At 39.6% G+C, this 20,404-nt stretch overlaps 1 protein-coding gene across 3 annotated transcripts in view; it reads right to left on the bottom strand.

Moving 5' to 3' along the window:
* The window catches only part of METTL16 (methyltransferase 16, RNA N6-adenosine), a 62,871-nt gene that overhangs the window by 3,720 nt on the left and 38,747 nt on the right, over positions 1–20,404 (bottom strand). For all 3 annotated transcript variants that reach the window (XM_081579996.1, XM_081579998.1, XM_081579999.1), the window contains 2 exons: positions 10,942–11,011; positions 10,130–10,219 (listed from right to left, as the gene is read on the bottom strand). In XM_081579996.1, the coding sequence (XP_081436122.1) occupies positions 10,130–10,219; positions 10,942–11,011 (160 nt within the window). The remainder of the gene's footprint in view (positions 1–10,129; positions 10,220–10,941; positions 11,012–20,404) is intronic.

The following is a 20,404-nucleotide window of genomic DNA, read 5'->3' as shown; positions in this document are numbered from 1 at the left end:
ATGGACACTTTAAGAGACTGACCTGTAGACACATTTCATCAAAATTTGAAAAAGAATTTAAGCTAATTCTAAAGTTAGGATCAAAATGAGCAGGAATTATAAGGCTCAAAAAGAGACAATACCCTGTCAGCTCTGAAGATCTTTTCCTAAAAAAAAAAGAAGTATTTGATAATTGTGTGGCTGTGAACTCTGACTGTGCCTGGAAACAGCGACAGAGCACATAAATACACATACAGTGAGGTCCAGTTACTGAGTGAGGCCTTATAGGAACTAACTAGCAACTCCCTACCCCCATATACACAAGAAAATAGCCAGTTTATTCTATGCTAGAACACTTTTAGATGGTATTTCCTAGAAACAATCAACATTTTCTCTCTATACCAGATGTTAACTAATAAAAAAGGGAAGTTAGAGAATAGAAAACAAGCTTAGAAGAAACGGACCAAAAACAAAGGGTGTGTGTATGAGTAAGAAACCTGCTCTTGAGAAATGAACAGCAGACTCTAAGCCCTGAGGTCTGAACTTGCTCAATTAATGTTTCAGGCAAGATGAGACAAATTCATATGGGCACCAAGACAGCAGCATTGTTATTACTCAATCACCCAACATAAGAAACACAATTTCCCTAGTTACTGAGAGCCTAAACTTTGCACTGAGGAGCTTGAGATATGATTATTAAGCTAGGGGTGAAAAAAGATGGTGGTATGTAGGAGGAGGATGGGAGACAATAATCAAACTATTCTTTCCACTTCCCGACACCCAAGGCTGTTACCATGGAAAGGTCACCGTCGCAGGGTCATGCCTGACAGCACACCAAAGGTCATCTACAAATATGGCTGGAAGGATAGCGCCTCCTCTCTCTTTGGACAGAGGGCAATCATCTGTGCTCACAAATTCCAACCAGCAACGTGAAGATATTGCTGCGTCTGTCATTTCCTGCAATATTCTCCTCCAAAAGTAAGGATGGGCTTTTCTAGAACTTAAAGGACTTCTAGAACTTAAAGGAGAGAAATGCACCCTCATCAAACTTAACAAGAACTCTCTCAAGGACCCACTTTCAGAAACAGCAAAACAGACAGCTCGTTGCTCTATACAGTCGGTAAAAACAAGACAGGGAGCTGACTGTGGCTCAGATCATGAATTCCTTATTACCAAATTCAGACTGAAATTGAAGAAAGTGGAGAAAACCACTAGGCCATTCAGGTATGACCTAAATCAAATCCCTTATGACTATACAGTGGAAGTGAGAAATAGATTTGAGGGACTAGATCTGATAGACAGAGAGGCTGATGAACTATGGACAGAGGTTTGTGACATTGTACAGGAGACAGGGATCAAGACCATCCCCATGGAAAAGAAATGCAAAACAGAAAATGGCTGTCTGAGGAGGCCTTACAAATAGCTGTGGAAAGAAGAGAAACGAAAAGCAAAGGAGAAAAGGAAAGATATTCCCATCTGAATGCAGAGTTCCAAAGAATAGCAAGGAGAGGTAAGAAAGCCTTCCTCAGCAATCAATGCAAAGAAATAGAGGAAACCAACAGAATGGGAAAGACTAGAGATCTCTTCAAGAAAATGAAGACTACCAAGGGAACACTTTATGCAAAGATGGGCTTGATAAAGGACAGAAATGGTAAAGACCTAACAGAAGCAGAAGATATTAAGAACAGGTGGCAAGAATACACAGAAGAACTGTACAAAAAAGATCTTCAGACCCAGATAATCACGAGGGTGTGATCACTCACCTAGAGCCAGATATCCTGGAATGCAAAGTCAAGTGGGCCTTACAAAGCATCACTACGAACAAAGCTAGTGGAGGTGATGGAATTCCAGTTGAGCTATTTCAAATCCTGAAAGATGATGCTGTGAAAGTGCTGCACTCAATATGCCAGCAAATTTGGAAAACTCAGCAGTGGCCACAGGACTGGAAAAGGTCAGTTTTCATTCCAATCCCAAAGAAAGGCAATGCCAAAGAATGCTCAAACTACCGCACAATTGTACTCATCTCACACGCTAGTAAAGTAATGCTCAAAATTCTCCAAGCCAGGCTGCAGCAATACGTGAACTGTGAACTTCCAGATGTTCAAGCTGGTTTTAGAAAAGGCAGAGGAACCAGAGATCAAATTGCCAACATCCGCTGGATCATCGAAAAAGCAAGAGAGTTCTAGAAAAACATCTATTTCTGCTTTATTGACTATGCCAAAGCCTTTGACTGTGTGGATCAAATAAACTGTGGAAAATTCTGAAAGAGATGGGAATACCAGACCACCTGACCTGTCTCTTGAGAAATCTGTATGCAGGTCAGGAAGCAACAGTTAGAACAGGACATGGAACAACAGACTGGTTCCAAATAGCAAAAGGAGTACGTCAAGGCTGTATATTGCCACCCTACTTATTTAACTTATATGCAGAGTACATCATGAGAAACGCTGGGCTGGAAGAAGCACAAGCTGGAATGAAGACTTCCGGGAAAAATATCAATAACCTTAGATATGCAGATGACACCACCCTTATGGCACAAATGGAAGAACTAAAGAGCCTCTTGATAAAAGGGAAAGAGAAGAGTGAAAAAGTTGGCTTAAAGCTCAACATTCAGAAAACAAAGATCATGGCATCTGGTCCCATCACTTCATGGGAAATAGATGGGGAAACAGTGGAAACAGTGTCAGACTTTATTTTTCTGGGCTCCAAAATCACTGCAGATGGTGATTGCAGCCATTAAATTAAAAGACACTTACTCCTTGGAAGGAAAGTTATGACCAACCTAGACAGCATATTAAAGAGCAGAGACATTACTTTGCCAACAAAGGTCCATCTAGTCAAGGCTATGGTTTTTCTAGTGGTCATGTATGGATGTCAGAGTTGGACTATAAAGAAAGCTAAGTGCAGAAGAATTGATGCTTTTGAACTGTGGTGTTGGAGAAGACTCTTGAGAGTCCCTTGGACTGCAAGGAGATCCAACCAGTCCATCCTAAAAGAGATCAGTCCTGGGTGTTGATTGGAAGGACTGATGTTGAAGCTGAAACTCCAATACTTTGGCCACCTGATGCAAAGAGCTGACTCATTTGAAAAGACCTTGATGCTGGGAAAGATTGAGGGCAGGAGGAGAAGGGGACGACAGAGGATGAGATGGTTGGATGGCATCACCGACTCAATGGACATAGGTTTGGGTGGACTCCGGGAGTTGGTGATGGACAGGGAGGCCTGGCATACACGGTTCATGGAGTTCATGGGGGACACGACTGAACTGAACTGAACTGCTGCCTTGTTATACCAGAACAAAAATGAAAACTTCTCCATCTCATATATGGCTCCTTTACCTTGCATCCTGGATCCAATGTTCCATATATAATGGTCAATCAACAAATCTGGTATTTCTGAAGATTTTTAGTGAATTGTTTTCACTCTCTCACACACACATTCTCAGGATTTAGTTTTACTCTTGGCCATGCCACACAGCTTAGGAATCTTAGTCCCCCAACCAGGGATTGGACCTGCACCTTTCTTTGGCAGTGAAAGCGCAGATTCCTAACCACTGGACCGCCAGGGAATTCCCTAGCTTTATTACAGAAATTAGGTAAGTGCTCAACAGACAGAAAATTTATACTTTAGAAACTCTAAAAGCTTTTAAATGATTAAAGATTAACTTAAGTCTGGCTTATAGCAATCATTCCTCATCCTTTTTTGCTCATACTGCAAATTCTCAGTAGGCAGGGCCAGAGTAAAATACAGGAGCAGGTCCTAATAATTTAATAGTTAAATTCAACCCCACAAGTTCAACAGCAGGTAACTTTATACCCTCTCACAACACTAGTAAATAGAAGCTGTCTGTTTTTCCCCAATTGGATGATCTTAATTTGCTAATATGCTTTTAAATCTCAAACCACAAATATTTTCAGTGAAGAGTGCTAAACTCAAACTATCATAGTTTAGAAGACAAAGTAACAATGTAACATTTTAAAGCATAATTTTAAAAAATCAATAATGGTTAATTCAGTTTAATGTAAAAAACCAGAAGGTGAATTTACAACTGATTTGGGGTTAGAAGATGAACTACTATATCACCCAGCTGAAATTACAATGTGAAAGAAGTTTGGTGGGGAGTTGTAAATTCTGCAGAGAACACAGGCTTTGTATATTTTACACGGCAAGGATTCAATGAATAATCATCAATATGGGAGGAGCTTCAAGTGTTACCACACTGAAACCATGAATTGGACAAAAATAGTTCTTACATTTTTAAAATATGCTTTACCTAGCAGAGCTGTCTTTTTTTTTTTTTTTCTTTTAAAATATTTATTTGGCTGCACATGTCTTAGTTGTAACATGCGAATTCTTAGGTACAGCATGTGGGATCTAGTTCCCTGACCAGGGAACAAACCCAGGCCCCGTGCATTGGGAGTGCGGAGTCTTAAGACCTGTCTTTAAATTACTTAAATCTTCACTCTTCCTTTAATTTCTAGACCTCAGTGGTACAACCAGTCAGAAGCCTTTCAAATCAGGTGTAACCTGATACAAATCTATGTAGCATTCGCCATTCTGCTGATGCTCTGCTGCTAACTACGGCTAAGGTAGAACACAGGTCTCCCTCATATCTGCAGGACAAGAAGAGGGTCATTCACTAAGATCTGCTGAGCATGAAGCCACAGCCTCCACGATAAGACAGAGCAGCTTCCAGAATGGTCTTGAGGGGAAAGGCGTGCTCCTGCCCACCACATGGGGGTCTTCCCTGCTCTGCCACATTCTGAATGGCTACCGCTACAGGTCCTCCAGGAACAAGCCAAGTGTCTGTGAGCTGTTACTCAGCACAGGCTACTATTTATGGAAAAATAAAGCCAAGGGGCCACCACTGACACCTGGCTGGAATACACACAAGAGGTGCACTGGGATGGACAGTCAGATCATCTTGCCTTTTTCACATGTCTATTAGCTCTGCTGCCATGAAGTGGACTAAGTATTTTGCTCTCTAAAAGTGTGGCTTCTTTATTAACAGTCCAGTGGAATTTCTGTTGTTATCTAATCTGACTGGTTGCTGTTTTAAAAATGTCCTGTAATCATTCCTAGATATATGTAAAAACAATACAAAGTAAAAAAAATAAAAGGAAAAAAGTTTATGTAGAATGTTACCTATCTAAGAAAGTAGGTGGCTATAACTACATGTGTATTTTCTTATATTAAAACAACCAACCCAACTAAAAACAATGGAAGGATAAATTAGAAAATAGTTTAAATAGTAACCCAAGGAGAAGAGGAATTGATTGGGGTGAAAGAGACAAGAGAATGAAGCTTCACTTCTAACAGTATTCTTTTTGAGATTTGATTTTGAAACCACGTCTGAGTATCTTTTACAATTACCAAACAAAACTAAATACCACATACAAAAAAAGAGGCAATCCCTAAAAATACAAAGTAAAATGAAACACCTTTTGTAAATAAATACGAAAATGGTTACAGATGAAATAATACACTCTTAAGATTTGCTTTAGAATCATCAGGGCAGCTCAACATTACTGGGACATCAAATACAGAGGCGGGGAGAAGGAATGGTGGGAAATGATAATACCATATATTTTACTGAGCACCTACTATATTTATCAGGCACTGTGTTAAGTACATTTAATCCTCAAAACCTGATGTGGTAGGTACTATCAGAAACCCCCAACTTACATATGAAGAAACAAAAACTTAGCTCAACCTAAAGATAGACAGTTTCTATACACTCTGCAATAGTTTTAGCGTAATCTACCATGCCACTGGTAAACAAAATACCAATACAAACTATGTCAGAAGTAAGTTCATGCAGAATGCAAATGACTGAAAGAGATAAATCCAGGGACTTCCCTGGTGGTTCAGCAGCTAAGGCTCTGTGCTGCCAATGCAGGGGGCCACGGTTCGCTCACTGGTCGGGGAACTATATCCCACACACAGCAACTAAGAGCCCGAATGCTGCAACTAAAGATCCCGCATACTGCAATTAAGACCAGCACAGACAAATAAATAAATATATATAAAGATAGGTCCAGAGAGATTTCTATGGGCTGCATGGTTAAGAAGGCTTTATGCAGAAGTTGGAATTGAGCTGGGCTGCAGTGAAGGGAAGTCCACAGAAAGGATCAGACAGAGAAAGGGCTGTGAGCAAAGGCTGTAATGACAGTCAGCAATGACCCTGGCATCGTGAGAAAACTGTAACTTCTAATACCGTAGAAGGCAGCACAATCAGGAAAACAGGAAGTGATTAGGATGAAAGAGAAGTCAAAGACAGATTTGGGAGGAACAAGGAGCCACTGAGGAGCCATCCTTTCTTTGAAAGGCGAGCTCAGGATGAATCCAGGTGACCATTACATGAAAGGTGGCTGGGATGGGTTTACAGCAAGGTGCTGAGGGGCTGCTGAGTAGGTAATACCTGGTTAAACTGGAACAAAGGGCAGTCCTTGGGTAGCACAGTGACTTCGAGCTTAGGCTGTGAAATCAGACTAAGCAAGGCTTCAACCTGACTTTTTAGAGTCTCCAATTTCCTCATCTAGAAAATGGGGATAATACCACCCACTTGTTATTGTCAGGTTTGAATAAAATGACATAATGTGTGTGTGAAGCATTCACATCACAACAAAGACTATCTCTGGTGCTTGACATCTACTACACCGATTAACATTATGCTTGCAATGCTGTTCCTTAGTAGAAGTTCTACATCATATTCCTTTTAACACTCAACAAATACTCACTATGCACCAACCAAGAATTAGACATCAACAATTCCTCCTCCATGAAGTCCTCCCAGACTGAACCATTTTCTTTTCTGAATGCCCTAATTCTCCACCATTCTGGTTCCTACCATTCATTTCAGTACTCACTCATATAAACTCTTGTATCCATACTTCTTTTTCATAAAACTAATCACTGTAAGTAATAGGAAGTGGTATCTTATTTCTTTGGTATTATCACAATGAACATCACAATAAGAAAAGTAACAAGAGAAGGAGCCTTAGCTTTGGTTTTGCTAAACAGCTCAGATCCCTAACCATCACATCTGTTTTAGAGCATAATTTATAGTCTGGTATAGTACTGGTTTCTGAACCATGTCCTCCCCCCCAACCCTTTGCCACACTGAGCAGCTTGTGGGATCTTAGTTCCCCAACAGGGGACTGAATCTGCACCCTCAGCAGTGAAAATGCGGAGTCCTAAACACTGGACTGCCAGAGAATCCCCTCTAACCATGTCTTAACAGGAAAACCCCGTCAATAAATAAAATCAATACATAATACTGACAAAAGCAGATCAGCTCTGGTTAAAATGAGAGAGAGCCCTGAAGTACCAGCCTGATACCTGTCTCCAAGTGTCATCCCCTGAGCACCTACACGGAATCCCTCTTCTGTCTGGAATTAGTTTGAGAACATGTGGACTAGGAAGTGGAGCACTGTCAGAAGAACCCCATTCTGACACTAACAAGGCTACCTAATTAATTTGACCCCTTCCCTCCATCTGTTCTCCAGAAAGCCCTCTAGTTATGACTCCCTGGATAAGAAAGACCCAGGCTCAGAAGAAATGTGTTGAACAGAGGGGGCTCATTTTTTAAAACGAGAGTTCCTGGGCAATGCTCAGACCAAGAGTACACATCATTTACTAGAGTCATATTATTTCCCCTTTTTCTTTTAACAAGTGTCAAACTTCTGAAAGCAAAGCAAAGCTAAAATGATGCCTTGAGCAATGCAAGAAGCTAGGACAAAGAGGCATTCTAAGTGACTTGCTAAAATTCTGTAAGGAACAGTCCTTATGATATGCTTCCTTATATTTGTCATCAGTCGGAAATGAACAGACACAATTTTATCAACACTAGGACTCATCTTTTGGCTGTTAAAATAAATCCAGATGAGAGCAATGGGCTTAGTGTGGGCACTTGAATCAGCAGCAAATTAGACTTTTTCAGCATTCAGCACCAACAGAAGCAAGCCAGTAGGCCTGAGATAAGTGAAAACAGAAGTTGCCATAGTAACTTGCACATTTACCCTAAAAAGGCGGGAATGGGGGTGGGTCGGGGAAGTAGGTCAATGTTTCTGCTTAACCAGCTCCAGTCCTTGGCTTCCTCTCCTCACCTAAAGCAGCATGCTCCTTCCTCCCCACCGTGACCGACAGGAGCAAGAGGAGGAAATGAGATGACCACTTCAAAAAGCAGGGAGTACTGAGAGGTCCAGGTAGCGAGAAGGAGAACCAAGAGGACAGCCCACTGAAGCCCTCCCGAGTGCCCTGGGATTACTCCTGGGAAGGCAGCTGCTGATCAAGGGCACCAGTGCTAAGAAACTGTTGCTGGGTTACCACAAATCAGAAATTGCCATTTTCCCTGTAGCAGTTTAAGTGCATCTAATGGAACACTTGGGAATGCATTATTAACAGCTTTGGGTTGGGGGCAGTGCTGCGGAGGGATGAGTACTCTGGCATGGCAGAAGCCTGGGGCCCTTAGCAAGAGGCATTCTTTCATGGCTGAAACTATGAACAGCGCTTGAGGATGACCTAAAGGACAGGAGGGAGGGAGGAAGGCTTAGCTAATTCCTTTTCAAAGTAAGCTGGTTTTACTACCACAGAAACACAGTGCTCTTTGATACTCTGATCTGAAATAGCTGCTAATCCAAGAGGGCAAGTGTGTCGCTGGTCCCTGAGATGGCCTGGAGGGTGCCAGAGCTCATTATCAGCTCTTCTGCCTGTGGTGCCGACAAGTGCAGAAAGCAGGTTCAACAGAAAGCGCTCGGAAACAGGTGCAATTCCATTTTCCTGCAGCTGTTAGTGTCTACAAAGGGAAAAGCTAGGGTATTACTAACGATTTTAACCATTTGGTGGGAAAGCCCTGGTATGCTTATTCTAGAGGATGACAGAAAGGATAATCCCTCAGGGAGGTCAAAAAAAGCACAACCATCTTTGGTAATCAGTGAGTATTTCAAACACTAACCTCTGGATACCCTGTTGCATGGCACAGAGGCAAGTCTGGGCTCCCATCAGACAGGCCATTCAGACTTGACTGGGAAAACTTATTTCAATCCAGCAGCACACCTAGCTGCAGAGTACAGGGAGGGAAGGCTCAGTTTCAAATCTGAGCTCCTGTATTCAGAAACATATGCAAATGGTCCCCTCATCCTTCCGCACATCTCTAATCCTCTGCCCTACATGGAGAAGAAAAGAGGCTCACAGTTATAGCAACACTTAAGAGAGACTCTGGAGACAAAGTGTGGCCAAGATCTTGGGAAAGGAGCACCCAGGACAAGCATATGGTGTGGACAGGGGACTGGAGATGGTGGACAGGACCTGGTACGAGGCCTCCATAAATACTGTGGGCAGCAGCAGCTCAAGCTGAGCAACGTGTGAGTGAACATTAAGGCAGACCGCTCCAGGCAACAAGAAGTCAATCCTTCTTCCAGGGGAAAAGTGAGAACAAACAGATGCTATTCTATCACCACCTCTTACACAGCCTAGAAAAATTACTCCGGCTAAACAGTTCAGAAACATTTTTCTTTTGCGTATAGCAGCAAGCACAGAGGACATTGAGAATTTTGTGGATCATAAAATTACAGAAGAATGTTCACGGTCAAGCACATGCAAAGTAAACAAAATAGTATAATGAACTATATCACCCAGCTTCAAAACTCATCAATATTCCAGTGCTCATCTGAAAGTAAAGACAGGACCGTTTACTTGAACGATCTCTGAGTTTTACACATCAAAAGCCTGCATCCCAAATGGCAATTTCTACCTCCACAGGAACCCTAGGAGACAGCTACTCTAGGAAAACAGCAGTGATAAAAGAAAATAGACTTCAATTTCAATTCTTGAGGAATGTCCAACAGAAAAATCATACCCACAAGGTGTTTGTATTTGAATTTTTTAATTACTAAAAGATGCATTTCCAACTCATTTACATTTGCTGATTAAGAATCACTGAGTTGCACAGATTCAGAGAGAAAGGTTTTATGGTCACCACAGACAGCCTTCCAGGACTGTGCCTGGTTTACAACCACTTTCCACTGTGATGTAAGCATTTGGGGCAAACTTCAGGGAAACAAGACAGTACAGATTTAGTTGATTTATGACCTACTAAAACCCACCATGTACTGGATTTCAGCAAAGCTAAAGGAAGGTCTCAACTTACTGGTACTGTTACGTCATCATAAAAACTCCAAGCCAAAGCCCACCTCATTGTCCGACCCTGGCAGAATTCAGTATAGGTGACTTTAGGAACCTGAAACCAAAAAACACAGCATCGAATCATTCTATTAGTTCTACTAATATGTTTCAGGCTGCTGCCTCATTTTAAATTATAGGTTGGTCTTTCTTTTTATCAGTTAACAAACACTACCATTCAAAAACAGCTATGCCCAGCTGCCTAATAACCAATGAGTAAATCGTTGTTGTTCAGTTGCCCAGTCATGTCCGACTCTTTGTGACCCCATGGACTGCAGCACGCCAGGCCCCCATCCCTCACCATCTCCTGGGGTTTGCCCAAGTTCATGTTCACTGCATCACTGATGCCGTCCAGCCATCTCAACAAAGTTGTAGGCTTTTTTCGTCCCATGAAACATGAGAGACAATTTATAGTTCTGGCTTCAAGGTTAGATATATGAAACACTCAAAACGCAGCCCTTCAGAGAACTACTAGTAAAACGATTCAAACGTTCTTTTGTTTTCTTTTTTTAGGAAAGAGAGCCTCCAAAGCCTGGCTAGATATAGCTATGTAGTCTCCATTTTAAGACCTTAAAAAAAAAAAAAGACTTTATTTTAATGATTTGCAAAAAGTCCCTGTTAGCCCCAAAATGACATCATTAAAAAAAGTAAACAAGCAATGGACAAGCAAAAATAAAACAAACAAAAAACACATTTAGGGTTTTTTGGTGTACAGGAAAATGTTATACTTCAAGTACCATCAAATGTGGACACACCGGAATAGTAATGACAAAGCCTTACCCCTTGTATGCGAAGTTCTTCCTTCAGAGGAGCCAGGCTGCATTTCTTTCCCAGCATGCAGCTATACCATCTAGGGGGGAAAAAAAAGCAGCCAAGTCAAACACTGTTTATGTGGTTACATTTTTACACCAAGCATTACTCAAGCCAACAAGATGAGAAGAGTAGCAAACAAATACTGAGTTAAGTTACAAGTGACAAAAACAAGAATTGTATATAATGTATTTAGACAGAGAATAAATCTAGAGAAGGAAAACATGCCCATAGCAACTTAAACAAAAAGTCACTTAGCTTCTCCAATTATTTTAGGGCTATATGTATGTAGAAAGAGAGAGAGGTCTCACTTATAATGCTCAGAATGAAGGCCATTCAGCTCTGGGGCAGAAATTAGTTAATAAATAACAAAAACAAGGATACACACCCCCCTACACCATATTAAGACAAACTGTAAAATCTAGCATGATCTGTACTTTGAGATATGCACTCACCTGTAAATAACTTAAGAATATATATTGCACTAGTTTCAACAGAACATGAAATCAGTTTTCTCTATAACAAATATAAACCCAGGAAAGGGAGCATGAAGATGAAGTGAACTGGTTAAAACATAAAAGGACAGACTTTATCTCTTCTGATTATTCTAAAAAGTTTGTATAAAGTATAAAATTTATACGGAACTTCTGTTTCAGGCTATGACGGATTAGTAAGAAAATTGCCATAAGGAAACTGGACAAAACATATGAAATGATTTTTCAGAACTGAACAACTGCAGTGAGGACCTATGATCTCAGAGAGAAAAATAAGGTGAGCCTCACAACTGCCAGAGCTTACTGCCTGGAGGAAATTTCCAAGCTGCAATGCAGGGAAAGGAAACTAATATAGAACCCAGAAATCCTGCTGAATTGTTGAGACAGACTGGAGCTCAGAGAGGCTGAGGCAGTAAGAATTTGAAGAGCAAAAGAGAAGAGAAGGAGCTGCACAGGGAGAGAATTCTGGACGTCTGCAGAGGAGTTCCCTGGAATATTCTGCAGAATAACGATCTGTGTGTGTGGGGTGGAGGCTGGGGAAAGAATTCTCAGAAAACAGTAAGCTGAAAAACTCCTGGATTCCAGACAGCGAGGACTTAGTTTTGTGGTTAGACAGCTAGTTTGTGGTTCTACTAGCTACAGCAGAAAGCCCTTGTTAAAAAAAAGGGGGGCAAGTAGCAGAATCCTGAAAAGGATGCTCCTTTTAAGGGGGCGAGAGGCTGTTCTGTATCTGCACTAATAAAGCTTACAAAAACAAGACCTGAAAAAGGATCCAACTGATCACAAGTAATATAAGTAAGCAGCAAAACAAAGTCCAAAACTCATTAAAGGAATACAATGAAACAGAGCACCCCCAAACATCAGATACACAATGTCCAGCATTTAGTCAAAAACTACCAGATAGTAAAGCAGCAGGAAAATGACTCACAACCAGGATTTAAAAAGCAATCATTAGAAACAGATGAAGAAATAAGAGACGACGGAATTAGTAGACGAGGACATCAAAACAGCTATTAGAAATACATCCCATAATAAAACATGGACATGAAGAGGCAAAGAGGGAAGGTATAAAAACTAACCACATGGAACTACAAGACATGAAAATTACAATATCTCAAATAAAAAATTCACTGGATTGGATTAACAGCATATTAGACTCTGCAAAAGAAAAGATGTATGAACTTGAAGACATAGCAAAAAAAAAAAAAAAATCTGAAATAAAGCACAGGGGGGAAAAAAAGAAAAAGATGAAAAAAATAACATAGCACCAGTGACCAATGGGATAGTATCAAGCTGTACACATAACTTGAGTTTCAGAAAAGAGGCAAAAGGGGGACAAAAAGTATTTGAAAAAAAAATCAAAATTTTTCCCAAACTGATAAAAACTATAAACATATTTAAGTCCAATGAACTTCACACATTAGAAACATAAAATAAAACCACATTATATATTTAAAATAAATAACCAACAAGGACCCACTATATAGCACAAAGATCTTTGCTCAATACTCTATAACAACCTAAATGGGAAAAGAATTTAAAAAGAATAGATACATATAATGGAATCTCTTTGCTGTACACATGAAACTAACATGACACTGTTAATCAACTATAAAATATAAAATAAAAATTAAACCAAACCAAACCACACTAAGGCACTTCATAATCAATGTACCAAAAATCAGAGACAAAAAGGAAATCTTAAAATCAGGGAGAGGGTAGAGACACTTTTTGTTCAAAAGAAGAAAGATAAACATAAATATTTAGTATCAACCTCTCATCAGAAATAATGCAAACCAGAAGACAACAGAACATCTTTAAAGGACAGAAAGGAGGAACTCCCTGGTGGTCCAGTGGTTAGGACTCCATGCTCTCCCTGCCAAGGGCCCGAGGTTCAATCCTTGGTCGGGGAACTAAGATCCCATAAGCCATGTGTAAGAAGCAGGAAGTCACCACTTTGTCTTAACAAGAGCTGAACAAACTAAAAATCAACTCTTCTTAAACCCATGACAGAAGTACTCATAGGGCCTCTAAAATTGGAGATAGGCAAACAAATACAAAGAATCACAACTTAACTAAAGCAGAAACCCACCAGCAAACGTCTCCATGGGAACAACCAGTGCTGAGGCAGAGAAACCTGCACTGAAACTGACAACCTGCTGGAGACTCAGCACTGACGAGTCTGAGAAATAAAAACTCCAGGGGTACCCACTCATTAGGGTCCCCAAGCTTTTGTAAATATTATCTGGGAGCTTGACCAGGTTCTTACAGTGAGTAAAAGGAAAAATTCCCTTATGCTTCTGGCTGGGGAAGAGGAAAAGGAACCATTTTGAATTAGACTAGGGCAATCCTGTTCTTAAAAAAGTCTGCCCCAGGAGAAACTAATTAGCCAGAGCCTGACCTCTTGGGGTTTTATCAGAGCCTAACTGACCCAGAGGAGGGGTATCATCCAACTCCAGCCTACTCTAGGCATCCTTTCCCACCAAAGCAGGGGAAAAAAACTGAGAAGCATGTGTGTAGATCACAACCCAGAGGTACGGGGTCACTAAAAGGATAAAACCTACTCGGAGGACTACAGAATGCTTCCCCTCCTCCACATCTTACCATGGCATTACTAAAGACCTATAAGAGCAGTTCCTTTCACCAAGTACATCATGTCTTCCTATTTTAATTATAAGACACACTAAAAGGCAAAAAAACAAAAATAAAAACACAACAGTCTGAGAGGCAGAGAAAGCATCAGAACCAGACATGGCAAGGATATTGGGTGTTATCAAACTAGGAATATAATAACTATGATTAAGATGTTAAGGGCCCTAATGGATAAAGTAGACAGCATGCAAGAACAGATGCGTAATGTAAGCAGAGAGAAGGAGATTCTAAGAACCAAAGAAAAATGAAAGAGATCAAAAATGCTGTAATGGAAAAGGACAACACCTTTGATGGGCTGATTAGTAGATTAGAGACAGCTGAGGAAAGACTTTAGTCTGGGGATACCTCAATAGAAACTGCCAAAAGTGAAAAACAGAGAGAAAAAAAAAAACCAACCAGAATATAATATTCAGGAACTGTAGACAACTACAAAAGATGTAAAATCTGTGTAATGGAAATCTAGAAGGAAAAGAAAGAGAAAAGAACAGAAGAAATATCTGAAACAATAATGACTGAGAATTTCCCCAAATTAATTGGGTCAGATACTGAACCACAGATCCAGAAAGCTAACAGAACACTGAGCAGAAAAAAATATTCAGAAACTGCACCTAGGTGTATGACTTTTAATAAAATCAAAGACTTTTAAAAAAAAATCCTCAAAGAAGTCAGAAAAAGATACACCTTACCTGTAAATTAGAATTACATCCAACTTGTGTTAAGAAACTATGCAAGCAAGAAGAGAGAGAAGTGAAATACTTATTTCATACACAGCTGACTCCAGAGCAAGGCAAGTTATCAAGAATAAAGAGGGGCATCATTCTAAGCTAAAATGGGGACAGTCCTCCAAGAAGATATAACAATCTTTAATGTGTTTGTACTTAACAGAGCGTCAAGCTACATGAGGCAAAAACTGATAGAGCTGCAAGAAGAAATAGATGAATCTTCTATTAGAAATGGAAATTTCAATAACCCTCTATCAGAACAGACAGATCTGGCTGGCAAAAATAAGTAGAGACATAGTTGAACTCAACAACACCATCAATCAATTGGATATAACTGACATATATAAACTATTCATCTTCTCACACGGAATATTCACCAAGATAGACTGCTCTGAGCCATAAAACACATCTTAACAAAGTTTAAAGGAATAAAAATCATACATCTGCTCTTAGTCCACAAGGGAATTAAACTTGAACTCAGTAACAGAAAGAGAGCTAGAAAATCCCCAAGTACTTGGAGATTAAACAATACATTTCTATATAACACATGGGTCAAAGAAGCTATCTCAAGAGAAATTAAATAGCATTTTGAACTAAATGAAAACGAAAATACAATTTGTTAAAGTTTATGTAGTGAAAGCAGTGCTTAGAGGGAAATTTATAGCAGTGAATGAATGCATTAGAAAATAAAAATCTAAAATCAATCATCTAAGCTTCTACCTCAGGAAGCTAAAAGAGTAAATTAAATCCAAAGCAAACAGAAGAAATAATAAAAATTGAAATCAGGAAATCAATAGAGAAAAATCAATTATGTCAAAAGTTGGTCCTTTAAAAAGATCAATAAATTCAATAAGCCTCTAGCCAGGCTAAGGAGAAAAGAAAAAACCAAAAGAGAGGACATAGATTCCTAATATCAGAAATGAAAAGGAGCAAAGATAATCTTTTCAACAAGTGGTGCTGTAACTGGACATCATATGCAAAAAAAACCCCAAAACCCAAAACTATACACAAACCTTGTATCATTTACAAAAATTAACTCAAAATGGATCACAGACCTAAATGTAAGACATAAGACTCCTAGAAGATAATATAGGAGAAAATCTAGATGATGTTGGATTTGGCAGTAACAGTGATTTAGATACCAACACCAAAGGCAGGATCCATGAAAGAAATAACTGACAATCTGGACTTCATTAAGCTTTGTGAAAGATATGTCAAGAGCATGAAAAGACAAGTCACAGACTGGGAGAAAATATGGAACACCTATCTGTTATTTGAAACATACAAAGAATACTTATTAACTCAACAATATGAAAACAACCAATCTGATTTTAAAATGAGCCAAAGACCCTAACAAGATACCCATCAAAGAAGAAATACAGATGACAAACTAGCATATGAAAAGACGCTTCATATCATATGTCATCAAGGAAACAGAAACTAACGAGACACCCCTACACACCTATCAGAATGGCAAAAATCCAGAACACTGACACCACCAAATGCTGGTGAGTATGCAGAGCAACAGAAACTCTCATTCTGTCAGTCGAAAGACAAAAAAGGTCAAGCCACTTTGGGAGTCTTCCAAATATACTCTTACTACGTAATCTAGCAATCGTGCTCCTTGGTATTTACTCAAAGAAGTTGAAAACTTATGTCCACACAAAGATATGCACACAGATGTCTATAGCAGCTTTGTTCATAACTGCCAAAACTTGGAAGCAATCAAGATGCCCTTCAGCAGGTGAATGGATAAATAAACTGTGGTATGTTCGGACAATGTAATATTATTCAGCAATAAAAAGAAACGAGCTGTTAAGACATGAAAAGACATGGAGAAAACATATATACATAACTGAGTTAAAGAAGCCAATCTGAAAATGCTACACAGTGTACAATTCCAACTATATGGCATTCTGGAAAAGGCAAAACTATAGAGATGGTAAAAGATCAGTAGTTGGGAGGGACGGGTGAATAAGTAGAGCACAGAGGATTTTTTAAGGCAGTAGAAATATTACATATGATATTGTAATGGTGGATAAATGTAAATACACATGTGTCCAAACTCACAGAATATACAAGACCGAGGATAAATTTGAATGTAAACAATGGACTCTGGGTGATAACAAAGTGTCGAAGTAGGCTCATCAATTTTAACCAATGTCCCACTCTGGAGAGGGATACTGACTGTGGGGGAGGTTATGCATGTATAAGGGCAGGAGTAAATGGGAACTCACTATAACTTCCCCTCAATTTTGCTGTTCCTTAAACTACTCTAAGAAATAATCTATGTACACCCGAAATTAACACATCATCTAAAGTCCAATAAAATTTATATATATATATATATATGTCTAACACAAAAGAGAGAGAGAGACAGGAACGACCAATAAGCACATGCAAAGATGCCCCATGTCACTGGTCATCAGGAAAATGCAACTCGAAACCAGAATGAGGTATCACTATAAAACCAATAGAATGGATAAATTTTAAAGTAATGACAACATCAAATGGAGTCGGCTGGAACTCTCATACATGGCTGGTGAGAATGGGCAACAGTACAGCCACTTGAGAACAGCCTGGCAACCTGACTCAGGAATCCTATTCCCAGGTATTTACTCAAGATAGAGAAAAACGTAAGTCCACGCAAAGACTTGTTTGCAAATGTTCATAGTGGTGTTATCCATACTAGCCAAAACCTGAAAAGGGTCCAAATGTCCATCAACTGGTGAGTGGATTAACCAATTCTGGTAGATTCACACAATGGCATACTAAGCAATACAAAGGGAGGCACTATGGATACAATGCATGTTATATGAAAGCCTGTTTTGCATTGGGTCATTTACAGTAATGAGGAAACAGCCACAGAAAAAGTTTATTGTACTAACAAATCCTAGAGACCAGCAGAAATTGCCATGCAGGGTCATATGGGGAAGACACTAAAGTGGTCAGGAAGCAGGCAACGGGAGTGAGGGAAGTGCTTAGGCCATGGCCTCTATTGGGGTTTCCTCAGGACTAGCAAGGCAAGGCATGGGGTACAGTTTAGGAACAGCTAGTGTGAATAACCTCCATGGGCTCTGGGCTGTGGAGGAGTCCCCAGGCTCCTGGCATCCAGCCCTGGGATGATCAGGCAAAGGAAGATGCCTTCCTGGGCTGAGGGGGCAGATAGAGTAGGGAAGGTCTGGGCTTGCAGATCCAAGGCTCATTCAGGCTGGGTCCTTTGCTGTATCTAAGAATCGGTGAGCGCAGAGAGGGGCAATCTCCCCTAGCAAGAGCAGTCAAAACCTCATAATACATAGAAAATTAAAAATATTTACAATACAAAGCTAGACACAAAGATCCATTTATTTAAAAGTCTAGAACAGGCAAAACTACTGTGATAGAAAAACCAGTGATCACTAGCAGTTGGGTAGGGTAGGAAGAGACTGCATAGGGCCACTAAGGAACTTTTTTATGGTGATGAAATTGTTTTATATCTTGATTGTGGTGATGGTGATGTATACACTTGTCAAAATGCATCAAATCATACTCTTATATTGGAGAAAGTAACCATATGCAAGTTATACCTCAATAAAGCTTATTTAAATATACAAACTTCTAAATATGATCTACCTTGTATCTTCAAACATAAAGAGTAGTAAACAATGCAGTAACGCTTTGCATATTTCTTGCTTTACAACATAGCTTAGTTACACTGCTGCTGCTGCTGCTAAGTTGCCTCAGTCGTGTCCGACTCTGTGCAACCCCATAGACGCAGCCCACCAGGCTCCCCCATCCCTGGGATTCTCCAGGCAAGAACACTGGAGTGGGTTGCCATTTCCTTCTCCGATGCATGAAAGTGAAAAGTGAAAGTGAAGTTGCTCAGTCGTGTCCGACTCTTAGCGACCTAATGGACTGCAGCCTACGAGGCTCCTCCGTCCATGGAATTTTCCAGGCAAAAGAGTACTGGAGTGGGTTGCCATTGCCTTCTCTGTTAGTTACACTAGCAATACATAATCTGTATCCTCCTTTTTTCCCCAAGCATCATAATTACTCCTATGTCATTTGAAGTTCATCTAACTGCACATTATTTTTAAAGAGAAATTTCAGACTAAGGGAATACACATTCAACATTTACTTGTTTATATGTAAAGTAGCTACTATGAAGGTGAATTTTATAGTCACTAAACTCAAGTGGATTTAAGAGCCTCTAAAATCACATGCCAGGTTAAAACTATAAATAATTGTTTTTTCCCGCCATTTTTATAAGTTGAAAATGGTTGAAGATTGGCAATTTCATATGGTTCACCCTAATACATTAAATAATATGAATGAAAATCTTAATTATAAAAGCATGACAAATACTATTATACTGCTTTAGAAGTAGTGTGCATTAACCAATAATTTATTTGTTTTTATTGTTTATGGGTTCAACAACAGGTAACAATCCTTATTTTATATCATCAATCCTTTTCCAGGTTTGAAAACACAAATAAATAATTGTTTTACCTAAACTACTTTAAACAAACCTGGGTAAATTTACTTAGAGCCTAATCTATTTCATTTGGCAGCTTTACAAGGTTTGAAAGAAAAAAAATATGGTCCCTTTAAGAAGGCAGTGTATAAATGGAGAAATCATTAAGCAGGAATTAAAAGACTTCGTAAGTTAGGAAGGAGTAAGATGGAGAAATTAAAAGCAATTCATGCTCACACAGTAACAGTATAAAATAAGTTGATTAACACCTTTCCTTTAAAATTAGCATTCCTGAAAAGATTAAAAAATTTTTTTCATTGAAGTATAGTTGATTTACAACGTCTTAGTTTTGAGAAAAGGAAAGATATTCCCATTTGAATGCAGAGTTCCAAAGAATAGCAAGGAGAGATAAGAAAGCCTTCCTCAGCGATCAATGCAAAGAAATAGAGGAAAACAACAGAATGGGAAAGACTAGAGATCTCTTCAGGAAAATTAGAGATACCAAGGGAACATTTCATACAAAGATGGGATCAATAAAGGACAGAAATGGCATGGACCTAACAGAAGCAGAAGATACTAAGAACAGGTGGCAAGAATACACAGAAGAACTGTACAAAAAAGATCTTCATGACCCAGATAATCACAATGGTGTGATCACTCATCTAGAGCCAGACATCCTGGGATGCAAAGTCAAGTGGGCCTTAGAAAGCATCACTACGAACAAAGCTGGTGGAGGTGATGGAATTCCAGTTGAGCTATTTCAAATCCTGAAAGATGATGCTGTGAAAGTGCTGCACTCAATATGCCAGCAAATTTGGAAAACTCAGCAGTGGCCACAGGACTGGAAAAGGTCAGTCTTCATTCCAATCGCAAAGAAAGGCAATGCCAAAGAATGCTCAAACTATCGCACAACTGCACTCATCTCACACGCTAGTAAAGTAATGCTCAAAATTCTCCAAGCCAGGCTGCAGCAATACGTGAACTGTGAACTTCCAGATGTTCAAGCTGGTTTTAGAAAAGGCAGAGGAACCAGAGATCAAATTGCCAACATCCGCTGGATCATCGAAAAAGCAAGAGAGTTCTAGAAAAACATCTATTTCTGCTTTATTGAC

Source organism: Giraffa tippelskirchi, chromosome 3 (assembly GCF_054371585.1).
Source record: "Giraffa tippelskirchi isolate mGirTip1 chromosome 3, T2T-mGirTip1v1.2.pri, whole genome shotgun sequence".
Lineage (NCBI taxonomy): Eukaryota > Metazoa > Chordata > Mammalia > Artiodactyla > Giraffidae > Giraffa > Giraffa tippelskirchi.
This window is presented reverse-complemented; position numbering and strand designations above follow the sequence as displayed.